The sequence below is a fragment of the Hakea prostrata genome, chromosome 8, assembly GCF_041222555.1.
Source record: "Hakea prostrata isolate BN-2017 chromosome 8, UWA_Hpros_2, whole genome shotgun sequence".
Lineage (NCBI taxonomy): Eukaryota > Viridiplantae > Streptophyta > Magnoliopsida > Proteales > Proteaceae > Hakea > Hakea prostrata.
This window is the reverse complement of record NC_142607.1, coordinates 6,337,050-6,353,484: the sequence shown is the minus strand read 5'-3', so window position 1 is coordinate 6,353,484 and position 16,435 is coordinate 6,337,050. Positions and strand designations below refer to the sequence as shown.

The 16,435-nt window shown below is 38.3% G+C and overlaps 1 protein-coding gene across 1 annotated transcript in view; it reads left to right on the top strand.

Moving 5' to 3' along the window:
- The window catches only part of LOC149006512 (U5 small nuclear ribonucleoprotein helicase), a 125,922-nt gene that overhangs the window by 29,488 nt on the left and 79,999 nt on the right, over window positions 1-16,435 (top strand). Inside the window, 7 exon segments of the mRNA XM_089167578.1 lie at window positions 4,608-4,682; window positions 4,792-4,923; window positions 5,108-5,173; window positions 10,171-10,236; window positions 10,328-10,450; window positions 10,945-11,094; window positions 15,587-15,799. Of these exon segments, the coding sequence (XP_089023704.1) occupies window positions 4,608-4,682; window positions 4,792-4,923; window positions 5,108-5,173; window positions 10,171-10,236; window positions 10,328-10,450; window positions 10,945-11,094; window positions 15,587-15,799 (825 nt within the window).

Below are 16,435 nucleotides of genomic sequence, written 5' to 3'. Positions count from 1 at the left end.
TACACCAAGTGGGAGCCCAAAGCTGGGGAGACCCTGGGCTTGCTGCTCAGCTGCACTACAGTATATGTTACTATTCCATCCGTAGTTCCTTTTTCTTTCAGCCTAAGAAATTTGGTTTGGTAAGGGAAACTTGTAATTCTGCCCATCAAAATCACGGACAGTTCGGTGCTTTTATTTAAGATTTTTAAGTAAGACAGTCTACTATTTCGAGTAATATTGGCAACCCAACAATATGATCAATTAAGAAATACAGAGGAATATAAGGAGAGGTGAAATTTGAAGACGTCAGGAGAAGGACGAGAGCAGAATTTGGAAGGAGCAGGAGGAATAACTTTCTTCCTATGGCCTCTTTTTCTTACATCAGATCTATAGGCATTCATGTTGTTAGAAAAAGGAAATTCTCCTTGATTCGTAAAGCATTTCTGCCAACCACCCAGCTTCATTTGCCGATGACAGCAGGAACTAGTTACTGTCCTTTACTGCGTGTAATCCTCTAGAAATGTCAGGCATTTTCCTCTTCGTTGTGACCTGAATGGTGCTGCAATTCCTCCTGCAGGGATGTCCTTGTCAGCAGGGGTTTCCACCCTGGACATTGTATCATTGCTATCGCCTGGGGAATGAACCTTATAATCAAGGTTCACGGTAGGAAACCGGCTATTCATATTAGAGACGTCTCCCAAGTAGAATCTTTGGGGCAACTCACACCATTGTACCAAGGCTTGGATAACAGTAGAGCTTTGGCGCTGGACAGTGCGCTGTTGTACAATGGCAAGGGGAGGGGGCTCAACTGTAGGCAAGGGTGGTGAAAAGGCTTCTCCTATGGTGTCCTAAGACTGGGTTTCAAGAGGGATATGTGAAATACAGGATATATGGGCAGAGGGACACAGAGCAAGTTCATAGGCACTTTGCCAATGTGTTTGATAACTTAGAAAGGCCCAAAGTACCTCTTGGATAATTTTTGGCTACGGCAGTGACATAGGGAAGTTTGCTGGTTGGGCTGTAATTTAACATAGGCACAATCTGCAATTTGAAATTCACGGTCAGTCCTGTGCTGATGCCTGAGGTTTCATTCTCGACTGCGCCTTGTGCAGGCTGTGTTTGAGAATTGTGTGAGCTGTATCTTATTCAACCAGTTTTTGATCTAGTGCATCATTCATGGTAGCCTTTGGAATGTAGCAAATTAGGGTTGGTGGAGTCGAACTGTCGAGTATCTGAGGGAAAAAGACAATGGGGTCCAACATATACTAGAACGAGTTTCAGAACCTAAGTATTTTTCAAAATTTTAATTTTAATTTTAAGTTCGAAAACTTAAAAAAGAAAAGAAAAAAAAAGTAACAAGCATGAGAAAGAAAAAAAATTGACTCCATGAGGTTGTAGCTCTTCCAGTGGAATGAATGTCATAACCTAAGTATTTATCAATATTTTTAATAATTTCTTAAAATATGTATTTTAACAGAAAATTAAAATTTTTTTCCATGAAAGTATAGATTAGACTTATTAGAGCAACATGTTTGAACATATGTTTAATCCACGCACAAAGACCTACTCTAGAACATAGTATTTGATAAAATCAAATTTGGTGCAAAATTTCACCTTGATTGAAGAATTCCTTTAAATGGCCTTGATTGATCTTCTTTTCTTGATGTAGATGTGCTTAGCCTTGCTTAGGAGTGTTGTAGGTCAAGATCTGGCGAGGATCTAACAAAAAGCTTGCCATAATCTGACTTGGGAAGCTCTCAACGAGAGAGTCGAGACAAGGGTGGATCTCGACCTGTCTTGCTTGATTTTGCTAAATTCAACGGGTGGTTGGACTGAGATCCTGGGTCGAACTGAGATCTGGGTCGAGATTTTACATTTTCTAGGACTTGACCTGAGTCTTGTCTTGACCATCCAAATTGGCGAGATCTCGAGTGAGATCTTGGTGAGGTCTTTGACCATGATCCTATGTATGATGAGTATGAAGGTGTAGAAAGACCATATAGTGAAAGATCCCTCCATCACACACATCTCACTTTAGATGAGCACATCAGGTCTTACTTCTTTGGAGGATATGACCAAAGGAGACAGGAAGAACACCTCCCATCTAGTGGCGGTCACATCCCCATTACTGGAGACCAATCTGAACACTTGTCATATGACTCATATCCAAACTCTTGGTGATGGGAATGATAACAACAACAAAAACAAGGTGAATTCTAGCACTGAAAGTCGTGATGACTAGTTAAAAGAAACTTTTGCTGTTATAGAAAGCATAGTTGTCACGGTGATGAGGCGATGCAAGGCGGTTTAGGCTAGTTGAGGCAATGAGTCGATGAGGCGCCCTCCGAGGCGCTTTTGAGGCGGTTGGGGCGTTTTAAGTGAAAATTTTAGTGTACATCTCATTCACTCCAATTCATTATAAATCTATCCTATCTTATATGATAAAAAAAATAAAAAAAAAAAAAAAAACTAATATTAGCCTACCTCAAGTCATCCAACATACTACAAACCACACATAGTAGGTCCTAAATAAAAAGTCGCGGGAAGAAAGGAAGAGAAGAAGTCATTTGTTGCGCGGCTTGCCAGAGTGTCGTCTCGGGAATGGAAGAAAAAAAGAGAGGAAGAGAAAGAGATTAGGGATTAGAGTGAGAGTGAGAGTGTGAGACTCGAGTCAAGAACTTATTCTCTTTCGATTTTGTTTTTTTTTTTATTTTTTATTTAAACATTTGATCTCATGTAGCGTATTATAAATATGCATATAGGTTCAAACGATAGATACTTTACAATTGGAATCTAATAAGTAATTCAATATATGCCTTTGATTTGGCATCTTTCATGTTATTTAAAAAAGAAAAAAAAGTGGATGCTTTGGGGTATAAGGCGTCCAAGGCTCTTGAGGTGATGCCTCATACCCCAAGGCGATCGCCTTATTGCCTGAAAATGAGGCGACACTGATTTGAGGTGCTCCGAAGGTGCCCGGATGCCTAGGCGTCGCCTTGACAACTATGATAGAAAGACTAAAGGTGTAATATCAAGGTAAATTGTGATAAGGAAAAAGAGGTAGCAGTTAAAGCTCTAATGGTGGAAATACAACATGAAGTCAGGCCCCACAAAGCAGGGAAGAGCCGCTGCCAATGTCAGTGGATGTAATTTTGGAAGAAACTGGTATAGACAGTAAGACTAGAACAATGAAAGACGACAGGAAGAGTTGCTACAAAAGCTTGCAAAGACATGATAAACAACTCCACCCACTGGAATCTGCCTAATGAAGACCTTGTGGCATGGCTACTAATCGATCCTCTATGTTATTCCTTTTCTTTTTCCATAGTTTGCTTTGTTCCTGTTTTGATTATTCTGCAATGAAACTACATCCGAAATGACCAAAGGACCGTTTCCCCTCTCTTTTCTAGCTGTTGATAAGTAGAATGTTGTCCAGTTGGTTTCTCCATAGATTTCTAATCAATGATTCAACCGTACAACTTACTTAGCACCAATACATCCTCTTAAGAGTCTTTGTTGTTCTTGCCTTTTCCTCCATTTAAGCTTTGACTTATGTTTGATAAATCCCGTTTGGTTTGGTTTTTGATCCAACTGACACCTTGCAATAGAAACCCTGGGAGGTTCACTGGTAGAATCGGTGTTTGATTTAAGCAAGAAGTGAAACTGGAGCACTGAACAGCTATTTGATTTGTGAAAGAGTCTTTGCTGCTCTTCTCTTTTTCTCTGTTGAAGATATGTCTTCTGTTTGGTGAATGGTCTTTGGTTTGGTGTTTGATCTGACTGGTACTTTGTGATGGAAATCCTTGGTGGTAGAATTGGTGTTTGATTCAATCAAGAGGTGAAACTACAGTGAAGTAGAGATGCTGGTCCCAATGCAAAAATGTCAACCTTAATCTGACGGTTGGCTCAACTAGTTTAGATAGGAGCTGAAAAAAGAGACCTACTAGCTTTAGAAAGGGCCTTTTGTGACCTCTACTTTTTCATCATCTCTTTAAGGAATTCTGATCCGAAGTTTTGGAAAACATACCCATGGGTACGTACTGCTGAATACTCTTGGACAATTAGAAGTCTAAGATGAATTCCTGGCTTGGCTTTCTTACACCCAGAATCCTTGCCTTTCCTACCCTTGGTCCAAGAAAGTAGATGGGATTACTTGTTTAGGTGCTGATCTGTTCCCTGCCCTTAGTCCAAGAATAGCAGTTCCCACATGCTTTCCCAAATAGTAGAACTAGAAGTCAGAACTCTGAACCTGGTTTTGGGATCTCCATATTCCTGAACAGCGCAATAGAAACAACATAATAGGGCCACCATTATAATTCTCCTGTTCAACTGATCTTTGGCAGGCAAAGCATTAACACCCCCCCTCTATGCACAAAAGGAATGTGTGGAGATATTACCTGTAAACTAGCAAGCTCGAGCCCATACTTTTGCAGCTTTAGAACTGAAATAACGTGCCTACTTCAATGTAAAGCACTGCTGAACTGTGTTCTATTGTGGCTTTTATTGCATCTGCTGCTCTAGGATTATGATAAATTTTAGGATATGCTATTCTTTGTCCAGAAAAGGACAACTGTATCTGAAGTACTGACATTGTTGGACGTTCTGCAACTACATCAATGATGTTGCAGATTGAAATTTCACAGAAAGAAGGGGAGTCGAAATTATTTAGCACTGATACTCATCCTCAGTTTCAACTTACGAAGGTCTGTTACCCATTTCCTTTTCTTTCTCACTCAATTTTTTTTTTTTTTTTAAATTTTAAGTTAATCTTAATAGTTGACTTTGAATGGATTGCAATTCCAAAAAGTGCAGAAGGAAGTGCTGAAATCCCGGAACAAAGAAGTAATTGAGTTTTTTGAATCTGGGGTTGGTATTCACCATGCTGGGATGTTACGTGGTGACAGAGGCATGACAGAGCGCCTTTTCTCTGGTGGCCTTCTGAAGGTACAATCTTGTACTTTTTCTGATGGGGGATCATATCTTTATTTTTGTTTTACTGTTTTTCTATGTTGATGTTTTGTCTCAAGTGAGTATTAATTACAGTCTTGCCTCCTTATCTGCACCCTATGAGGCTTCCATGCTCTTTATTTAGCATTGAGTTTATTCTGCCATTGCTTTGCTTTTTCAGGTACTTGTTTGCACTGCAACTTTGGCATGGGGAGTAAATCTTCCGGCTCATACTGTCGTCATAAAGGTCTGGTAAAAGCTCTTTTTGGTTGTTGATTTGGGCAAATCTTGCCAGTATTCTGTAGTCTCTTAGAGCTTTTAAATGTTCAAATGTGGGTGGGTTTCATGTTCAGTGGGTTAGCTGATGGAAGGAAGTTTATTTGATTCAAAAATTTCCTTCTTAGTTTCATCTATTTCGAAAATTATGCACTTCTGAGTTTCTCGCACAAGAATTTGATCAAGGCCTTCAGGTTAACTTTGAATATATTTATCAGAGTTCAAACGATTGTCCTCATCCCTGTTATGTTTGCTTTTAAATTCTGATTTGTGTAGTTCAGTTCCAGGTCGGACATAGGTTGGCCAATTGATTTTCCTGATTTCTGTTATTTCTTCTTAAATTCTTGTTCCACAATTTCACTTTCTTACAATTTTTTTCCCTCTGTTTCCCCTGTGCCTCTTTTGTTCTGATTTCTGTTTTCAGTTTCAGCTCTTTCTAGAAGCAGATTTACAGAATTAGTAGTGCCATTAGAAGTAGAATCCTATGGTGGTTATTTTGATGAATAGGTACCATGTGAAAAAATGTGCTATGAGAAAAGGTTCTCAGTCAAGCATTGCTTTTCCTGAAATTTAGAGGACAAAAAGAATCAAGCATCTACACCTTCATGTGTGTCAGATCAAGCATCATAGTTCCTTCACCTGAGCAGATCACCGAGGCAGGGGTTGGGGTGGGAGATTGTGTATGTGCAGCTGCACCAACACCAGCGGTTCAAATGGTAGGCAGCTCGGATAAGGGCTTTGCTATAGCTTGTTGCACATTTATCAGGATTTTGGGTGTATCAATGTAACCGCCAGCCAAGTCTTGCTTCAACCTTGTTTTACCTCCAACATTGAGCAACTTCCCACAGTAGCTATACATTATCTGTCTTCTGTTTGTTTGCTTGCATTGGGTTTCCATGTTGGGATGCAGTGTCATTGCCTCACATTTTATAGCAAGGAAGCTATATCATAAAATAATAAACCATTATGTTCAAACTCCAAATTGTTGTGTAATAAACAATGTTAAATTTACACATAGTATACTCATAAAAATTAAATAGTTTTTAATCATAATTCAGGTATTGAAAAAGAAAAGAAAATCAAAGTTCAAACCTCAAGGTGGAGAAGGGGACTGGTGAGTACATCACTCAGCATTTCATAACTGATTCTGGATTTGCACTAGTTAGGTTTCCCATGTAATTAACTAATTATGATGCTGTAGTACTAGTCATATGTGTCCACATGCTCTAGTTGTGCACTGTCATCTGAAAACTAGACAAACAACACTCTGGCAATTGTGAATCCAAACATCATGGAATCTGTACTACCAATGCCATGATCTTAAGTAGGTGGTATGCAGACCTGAAGTAGTCTCTCAGCTAACCTTTTGCACCATTACCATACTTGCTTGGAACTGGATTACCTTCATAGTCAGATCCAGAAGACATTTGTGCTGCATAGCCATAGGGGCACTTCCCTTCCTGCTGACTATAGCCACTATAGGTGGATCAGCACCCTACTCACCATAACTGTAGTTATATTACCCCTGAGGTGTATGACCAGGATGATGGCGCTCACTTGTAGTATCAACGCTCATGCTTCCCATGCTTTTAGCCAAGTGATGCGTGCTCATGTCACCAGGTTGTGAGTTTTTATGAAGGATGATTCTGTCCCTTGTAAGTATGGTTAAAAATCTCATTGATACTATGAGGATTCAACATTAGTGAAGCAGAATGAGTAGACGAAATGGAAATTAACGAAAGGTCTTGCAAAATTTTGGTATTTCGAGGATTAAGTGTGAGAAATACCCTCTATGGATGGTTTTTCTTGGTTTGAGGGAGACTCATTTCCATCCTTATATTTTGATTGAGACCTTCTTTCTGAGGGGCTTTTAACTTCCTTCACCTCATTTCACACATTCTTCTTGACAAGAACGTTGGCAAACACAAGACATTAGTGGATTGAAGCTCCAAAAACCCAGAGACTTGGTTTTTCTTCAATTTGAGGTAATCCATTTTTTTAATTAGAAAAAGTATGATCGATACTAGTTGTATGATGTTCAAATTAATATATGTTGAACACAAGGTTATTAAACCGGCAAAGCGACCAAAGCGATTGGGGCTCCTTCTTGGCGTTTAGGCGACTAAGCGGAGCTTAGGCGGCAATAAAGTGACCAAAGCGGTTTAGTCAATATTTTTAATATAACTACTTTTTAGTACAAATACATTTTATAATGAACTAAAGTACTAAACAAACATTCAACAATCACATTCATAGGAATAAAAAAAATTCAAGAATCACAATTATGAAAAATTATCCAAAAAAAGATTAAAAACATAACTTTATCTCATCAAGCATCATAAGATTCATAAAAATAATTATATACTATGTACTATATCAGTAATCAATGTGAAAAATGAAAATGAAAGTAGTAATTTTACATTCTTACTTACCTCTATGATAGTGTGACACCAAATAAGTGTCTTGCACTCTTGTGCATAGATCAGTAATCATTATTGATGTATCCATTTTTCTTTTTTTTAACCAAATAGTGCCGACATGATAAATTAATATATCTCATTATTCCGATTTCCAAGTCATTGTTTATTTAATGATTGCTTGATTATCAATGTTGAATATGGCTCATGCTTCACATTCTGTTGCGGACAGGCACTTTGGGCCTCGATTCCGAAATGGCTCACATATTTAAATTTATATACGGCATTGTAAAATAAATTATGATTAAAAAAAAGGAAAAATAATATGCACAAATTACAAAATGTAAAAAAAGCAGTTACTTTAGCATCTAGGCGCAAAAGGTGGTGCCTAAGAAAAAAGCGGCAAGAAATCAGCCAGTTAGTTAAGCGGCAACAATTTAAGCGGTTCAAAAACCGCTTTGCCGCCTAGGCGGCCGCTTTGATAACCATGGTTGAACATGTAGGCCAACCTATGTGTGAAAAATTCATTCAGATCCCATCCCATTATGAAAATGAAGTCCTAACCGGGCCTCGCCAAATACTTTGACAATAACTAACGAAAATTACTTAAATTGAACCATTGGGTAAGCGATTCAATTAATGAATGAAAGCGCTAAAATAAAACTAGGTTTACAAGAACAAAGTAGACTTTGTATGGTAGTAAATACTAATTCAGTATGCAATGTAATTACCATAGTTTTGGCCCATAAAAGTGTCCCAGTACATATAAACCTATAGGACTAAAGGTACAACATGTATAGAACCTAACCCAAGACTTGTTCCTTATAAACAAGACTGTTTCTATCTAGGCCTCCCTTCTCCAGCTCTCCGGATTTAATCTTGGCTCCTTCCCAGTAACCTGTTTAGACCTTCCCCTCATCCCTAGTAGACTTACTCGTCATCATTGCTCTTCTATTCTTGATAACATCCGGAAAAAGCTCCAACTTTGGAAAGACAAACTTCTCTCCTTTGCCGGTAGAGTAGTTCTCATCTGTTCTGTTCTCCAATCCTCCTACCTCTACTTGTGTGGTATCTTCCTCTCCCCAAATTAACATCGTTGTAATCGAGTCTCTCTTCTTCGCTTTCCTCTGGAAGGGCCAAGGTTCCTCTCATTTCCTCCAGCCTATGAGTTGGGCTGCCACTTGCTGGCCTAAATCTGAGGGATGTCTCGGTATTCGAAGAATCTATGATGTTAATTTGGCCTACCTCCTCAAACTCATTTGGAAAATTGCCTTAAAACATGCTCTTACCTCCTCAAGTTGGATTCTATTTGGAATGCCCTCTCCCTTTCCACTTCTTCCTAGATCTGGCTTTTCACCCTTTGGCCCCATGCCCTTTCTGCTATCTCAGTCCAAATCTCCTTTGGGTCCTCCACTTCCTTTTGGCTTGACCCCTGGGCGTCGATGGGTATTTTGTTCTCTCTCCTTGGTCCCCGGGCTGTATATAACTCCCGAATCCCAAAAGATACTTCCCTCTCCTCATTAATCACTAATGGCTCTTGGTCTTGCGCTCCCCCACCCAAATCTCGCACAAATTTGGAACTCCCTTCCCCCTTTGTCTTCCTTTGCTACTGACATCACCATTGGACCCCTTCCCATACCAAAACCTTCACAACTGCCTCTTCCTGGGAACCTCCTCGAACCCCTTCCCCCTGTCCCTTGGTCCCCTCTTATTTGGTTTAAAGGCCACTTCCCTGGCCACTCTCTCACCCTTTGGAGAACCCTTAACTTAGCCCTCCCAACCCAAGCTTTCCTCATCAGTTGCCACATCCCTGCCAACCTCATCTGTAGCCTTTGTTGGATTGGTATTGAGTACATTGACCACCTTTTCTTCATCTGCCCTTTTTCCCACTCCATTTGGATCTTTGCCCTTCCTTCTATTTGACCTAGATCGAGATGCTCTTTTGGTTTTGCTCGAGATTGGAATTGGGTCTTGAGTAAGTTCTCTGGTTCTACGATTTGCGACCGAGTAGGTAAGCTCGTCTTTGTTGCTACAGTTCATCATTTATGGTGGGAGCGCAACATGAGAAGATGGTCTTCCAAATCCCAATCCCGTGTCTTGATTTGGAATGCCATCTATTTTGATGTTTTTTCTAGGCTCAATTCTTTCCCCCATCCCCCGGTTTTGGACTCTCCAAGGAATAGATTGATTGTTGGCCCCCCTCCCCATTGTATTCGTTGGTTCGGTTTAATATATTATTTATTCATCCAAAAAAAAAAAAGAAAAAGAAAAGAAAAGACTGTTTCAGTGGTGGATCTGCTCAGTAGCCCTTAGAAATAAAATGCTTAGAAGCTTAAAAACTAAAATATGAAATTATGGTGTGCTTACAAGCATATACTGATTGTAGTTACTGGCAAGGATTCTGCAAGTTTGAATTGTTAACTGGAATACATGTTTTGTGCAACTAGATATGCTTCATCCAATGTTATGTTAACTCTTTGGTGGACTGGTGGCGTTTTAGTTCTCTAGTGGTATTATAAGTTATAACATCCTTTTGAATGTGGTCGCCCAGGGGACACAACTGTATGACCCAAAGGCTGGTGGATGGAGAGACCTGGGAATGCTTGATGTAATGCAGGTAATATACTATCTCTTGTGAATATTTTACCTTATTTTTTGGGTGCTTCTAAAAAGGCATATCCTTTATGAAGTTTTAACTCATATTTTAGATCTTCGGAAGAGCTGGGAGACCTCAGTTTGATAAAAGCGGTGAAGGCATTATCATCACTTCACATGACAAGCTGGCCTACTATTTGCGGCTGCTGACAAGTCAACTACCCATTGAAAGTCAGGTAACTACTAGTCTACTACTAGGATTTTGTGTAGGGCAATTCTTCTTCACCTTTTAAGAGTTTTCTGGTTTGTTCTGTGATGTCCATGGATGTTACCTGTATTGCTTGTTTGTGTCAAACTATAAGCAGTTGTCTATTGAGGAAACTCAATAGAATAGGTTTATTTATATATATTTTTTTGTGTGTGTGCTTCAATCTTTGTGCTGGTATATTATGTATCATTTCTTATTTGGTTTGTTCTGTGATGTCCATGGATGTTACCTGTATTGCTTGTTTGTGTCAAACTATAAGCAGTTGTCTTTTGAGAAAACTCAATAGAATATGTTTGTTTATATGTTTTTGTGTGTGTGTGTGCGTGTGCGCGCGTGCGTCTCGTTAAATATTTTTCTGTTATATTCGTCAACCTTTGTGCTGGTATATTATGTATAATTTCTTATTTGGTGCTATTGTTTCCTCTCTTTTTTTTTTTTTTTTTTGTGTTTTCTTTCTTTCAGTTAATTAGCTCTTTGAAAGATAATTTGAATGCGGAGGTTGCATTGGGTACTGTCACAAATGTCAAGGAGGCTTGTGCTTGGCTTGGCTATACATATCTTTTCATCAGGATGAAGTCAAATCCTTTGGCATATGGAATAGGATGGGATGAGGTACTTTTTAATAAGCTAAACAAGAAGATAACTCCTTTTTTCCTCTGCCGTTATTATTATGTGAACTATTATTATTACATGTGACTCACTTTTTACTATGGCACTGTTTAAAACTTTTGTTGAGATCTCATAAATCTTAGAATCTCGACCTGGTTGTGGCAAGTGCAAATGAGATATGAAAATGTCATATCTTGTGATTTTTTGAGAGATCTTGACATGTTGGATCACGTGCCATAGTAAAAAGCTATAACTTATGCTATGTTCAAAATTTTGACAGGAAGGAACCAGCTTTCTGTTTGGTCTGGAGAACTGAGAAACTTTTATTTTCCTTATTTTGTTGACCTTTTTTTTAGTCATCGTTGTAAGGTTACATGAAAAAAGTGTTGATTCTGCGGAAACGTGTCTGATGAAAAATCATACCATTTACAGTAATAATGAAAACCTGATTCAAAGCTATCGATTGGTATGCCATGATAAACAAATTGACAGTAAATAAAGCATTTCTTTGGCGAGGTTGTTCTATCATTCCGTTTGGAATGTATGATATGAGCCAGACATGGCCACCTGAAATCCAAGTTAGCAGGAAAAAAACATTGGGATATCGTACATCAACCACTGGTACAGTGCATATAACATATATAGTATTAGTAATGTTCGTATCAATTATCATACAAATAATTGTCCACTACAAATTTTCAAGAATCAATAAGTAAACATCTGCATGATCATTAATAAGAATACCAGATTCAAATATAAATTGAGTCAATCTCAACCATAATATCATTGAAAAACGCATACAGCGAGTCATATTACAGTACTTAAATCAAGTGACCAGCAATTATAATTCAATTGGAATAAACAGAGAAGGTGGTGACACAGAGGAGTCATAAAAAAAAGGAGAGTGGAAGGGCCAAAGAGAAGAAAATGAAAAGAACTGAGACGGAACCGCTGGGGGGGGGTTTGGGAAAGGGTAACAAAAAAGTAACAAGGTTACTGCTGGAATCCAGGGACACTGCTCCCTCGCACCGGAATCAGATGCTGCAGCCTCCTCCCATTTGAATCAGATGCTGAAGTATTGCTGGATCTAGAACTAGGAATGGGTGTGTGTTGTAGCCTTATACTGGAAAATCTAGTAATTGTTGTTGAACTGGAGGTTGACATTTTATCCTTTTGCACTTCTATTTTTTAACTATTTTTATTGAATTGAAATAGGGTGTAATTGCTTATTTATTGTTAAACAAGCTTTAAATAATCAAAACTGCAGCTGAACTTGAATAGAGGAAAAGAGAAGAAGATAAAATAGATTCAAAACCATTACTAATTTTGCTAGGGCCCCAAATATCGGAATGAACAAGAGAAAACAAGGGCTCACTACGAGGGATAGAGCGTGGAGGATAGGTGGCACGATGATGCTTTTCTAATTCACATGCTTCACAATTTAATCTAGACATTGACTTAAAAGAAGGAAATAAAAATTTTAATCTAGGTAAAGACAAATGACCTAAACAACAATGCCACTGGAGAACATCTACACCATCATTAGAGAGAGCTGCAATAGGGGCAGCAAAGTCCAGATAGTAGAGTCTGTTCCTTTCACACCCTCTACCAATTGTCTTACTCGTGTGAAGGTCCTGGAAAACACAAGAAGTGGGAGTAAAAGTCAGAGAGCAGTTTTCGGTTTTAGTTAACTGACTAACAGATAATAAGTTAAAAGGAAAGTTAGTAACATGAATAACGGATGACAAAGTAATAGAAGGTGTAGGAGAAACACCTCTAGAGCCTAGAATAGGTGTGGAAGTCCTATTAGCTATGATTACAGAATTTTTAGTGGTGGATTTAAAAAAAGAGTTAAAAAGTTATGACTTACCAGTCATGTGGGAAGAGACCCTTTAATCGATGATCCAAGGGGTGGGAGTAGAAGTGAGAAGTGCTGCGTTACTTGCATGAGAAAGTCTTACAGCATAATTACTAGTGGATGAGGAAGCACTAGTCTCAATATTTTGCAATTGGCGAAGGATTTGGCTTACATTATCTCTTAGAGTTTTAGACAAGTCCCCAAAAGAAGATCCATAACCACTGTCATTGTTTGCTACAATATCAGTACCACCATCAGAAATGACATGCGTGGCAAGTTGTTTGGCCCACTCTGGCTTTCCATGTTTGACCCAACAAGCTTCCACTAAGTGGCCTATTTTACCGCAATGAGTACAAAGTCGAGATGTCTTTATCAGACAGCTGAACACCATGACCTTCAGAAGGTCTGTTAACTCCCCCTGAACCACGACCACGTCTTCTTCCACGAGAGGTAGGGAAGGCTGAATTTTCTCCTTTAGAATTTTTTTTGGAGAACTCCCTTTAAGCAAGGTAATACGTTGAAGTCTAGAGTATGCTTCACTAAGGTTGGGGACTTGCTCACCGCGAGAAGATGTTCTTTGACAAATTTTAGTTCAGGGTTAAATCCTGCAAGAAACTTGGATACAAAAAATTCATTCCTTTGAGCCTTAAGCTTCTCTATATCTATGGTGAGAGGTTGAAAGACATTCAATCAATTCTTCCATCATGCCTTTAAAGGAGTTGTAATAATCTTGCAGAGACTTGTCAGCTTGCTGAAATTGAAATAGCTTTTCAAAATACTAAAAATCTGAGTCATATTTTTAGCTTGGGAATAGGTCTCTTGCAAGTCATCCCATATTCCCTTTGCAGTCTCATGGAACATAGCATTCGTTGCAATATCAGGTTCTATACTATTCCACATCCAAATTTTGATGATTGCATCATCTTGGATCTAACTAAAATAGGATTTGTCAGTAAGAGATTCATCCTCAATGAGCTTAAGCTTACCTTTTGCAAGTATGTACACCCGAAGCGCTTGTGACCACAACAAGTAATTATAACTACCTTTGAGCTTGATAAGTGAAGACATTAAACTGAGGTAGATATCACTCAAATCAGTTTTCTAGAATTTGAAGTAGAAATTTTTTTTTCTGCAAGCTTAGGATCAAATAGGAGGGGAAAAAAAGGTTTGCAAAGTGCAGCAAAAAGAGGTAACAAAGGTTGGTAGAAAACAATATTTAAAATCCAAGTTCTGGAACTTGTACGAGTAAGGTAATAGGTAGAGAAGATTAGTTCACATGAATATCTGGTCTAACAGTCCATAATATACAGCATGAGGTGGCTACACACCAAAGAAAATAGAAAAACAAAAAAGAACTTCAGAAGAGAATATTGAGAATAACAATGTTTTGATTCGAAAAAGCTTTGATGCCATGTTAGAAAACAAGCTTTAAATGATCAAAACAATTGCTGAACTTGAACAGAGGAAAGAGAGAAGAAGAAGAGAAGAAGAAGAGAAGAGAGATGAAGAACTAGCAGAAGAGGCCTGCAATTCTAGCTAAAGAGTCTAGAATCGCAGGGCCCTTATATTTATAGCTTCTAATGAATTTAATACAACTTGAGAGACAAGTAACTGTCCTCTAGAAAAAAGAAAAAAAAAAAAAAACAAAAAACAAAAAAATTACAGCTTTAATAACTTTCTAGCTCCTAAAATAGAAAGTTTTGAAAATAGAAACTACCGCAAAAATAGAAACTATGCTTTCTAGAAATTCCCAAAACTTATGTAGCAAGACTCCTACAGTAGAAATAGAAAGTAGAGTAGCATCACTAGAAAAATACAGTTCATGTGAATAGTAAAACAGCCCAAACTTGCATATACTTCAACATTTATGAATAATATCCTTAATGAATCTATCACTAAGTATAAAAATATTTACAAAAATAATATCCTGCATTGGTAAGAGCTACAACTGGATCAGAATATTAGTGAAAACCTCTACAAGGCGGTTGCCTTTAGGCACCTGGACACCAAGATGGAACCGAGGACTGGGTGTTGCTGCAGCCTCCGAGCATACTAAATCTAGTTATTATTGTTGAACTTTAGAATAGCATTTTACCCTTATGAATATTTGTTTTTCCACTTTTTTATCGGATTCAACTAGGGTGTGTGTGTGTGGTGTGTGCTGCAGCCTTCTTGCGCACCTCTTCACTTTATCTATCAGATAGTAATCCTCTGATAAATAAGATAAAATAAGGCACCAATAAATATGTCTAGAAAAGGCATTGTTGAGGGTCCTTTCAGTGGGAGACAATTTGTCACTAATGCTTTGGCATCAGTTAATCTGTGAGGTATCCGGTCAGAGAATCTGCAAAATTGTATGATCAAGCTCTTTACATAGCATATCACATTCTTTTCTTTTTTAAAACTGTGCACTGCGTTAGCTTGGGAGCATGGTTACTACATTTGATGCAGAACAGATACAAGTGCAACAGTAACTAAAACTGAGTTTATTGAAAATGGGAAAAAAAGTTGATTAATAATGTGAATCAGCCTAGCAAATGGGGCTTCCGTAACGATATGTTAGGACATTCATTAGATATGGTAAAATTAATGGTTACAAGCGTAAACTCTAATTGTTAGTACTCATGTCTTTGACAGGTCATTGCAGACCCCTCTTTGATATCAAAGCAGAGAGCACTAGTAATAGATGCTGCTCGTGCACTTGATAAAGCAAAAATGATGCGGTTTGATGAGAAAAGTGGCAACTTCTACTGTACTGAGCTTGGCCGCATTGCTAGCCACTACTATATTCAGTACTCCAGTGTTGAAAATTACAATGAAATGCTAACGCGTCACATGAATGACAGTGAGGTATTTATATTTATCTAGTTGTCTCGCTCCACATGAATTCATTATAAGTTTGATGTATTTTTTATTAGTAAAGAAGTAAAGGGACTACTGGCTGTAAGAAAATGTGGACGACAGGGCTAATATCTCTATGGGGAATGGGCTTTTCTTGAATATATGTTTATTTTTGTCCGCAACGAAAAGCACCCTTTAGGTATTAGATCAGTCTAGTTTTGGTTTCAAAGTTTGCTCAAGTACAAGATGAAAGGACATACACAATAAACATTAAACATTAGGCTAGCTACTTCCAAATGTGTTGCTTTAGTCAAGTTTTGGTTCCCAAATTACTCAACTGCAAGATGAAAAGATTTATGCAATAAATATTCAACATTAGGCTAGCTACTTCCAAATGTGTTGCTTTGAGCACCTTCAGATTGCTTTGAAAACAATGTTTTTGGCTGAAATTTCTTCCCTTTTTATAAGCTAATTTCCTAGATTGGGAGGTCTCTTTGACTAAATCCAATACACAATTACACATGGTGGGAGATCTCGCGAGATATCTCGTTTTTTCACATAGGCGAGACGAGATGGAGGTCGAGAGCAGAGAATTGGGATATCTCGCTCGAAATCTCGCCTTATCTCGCTATCTCGCCATATCTC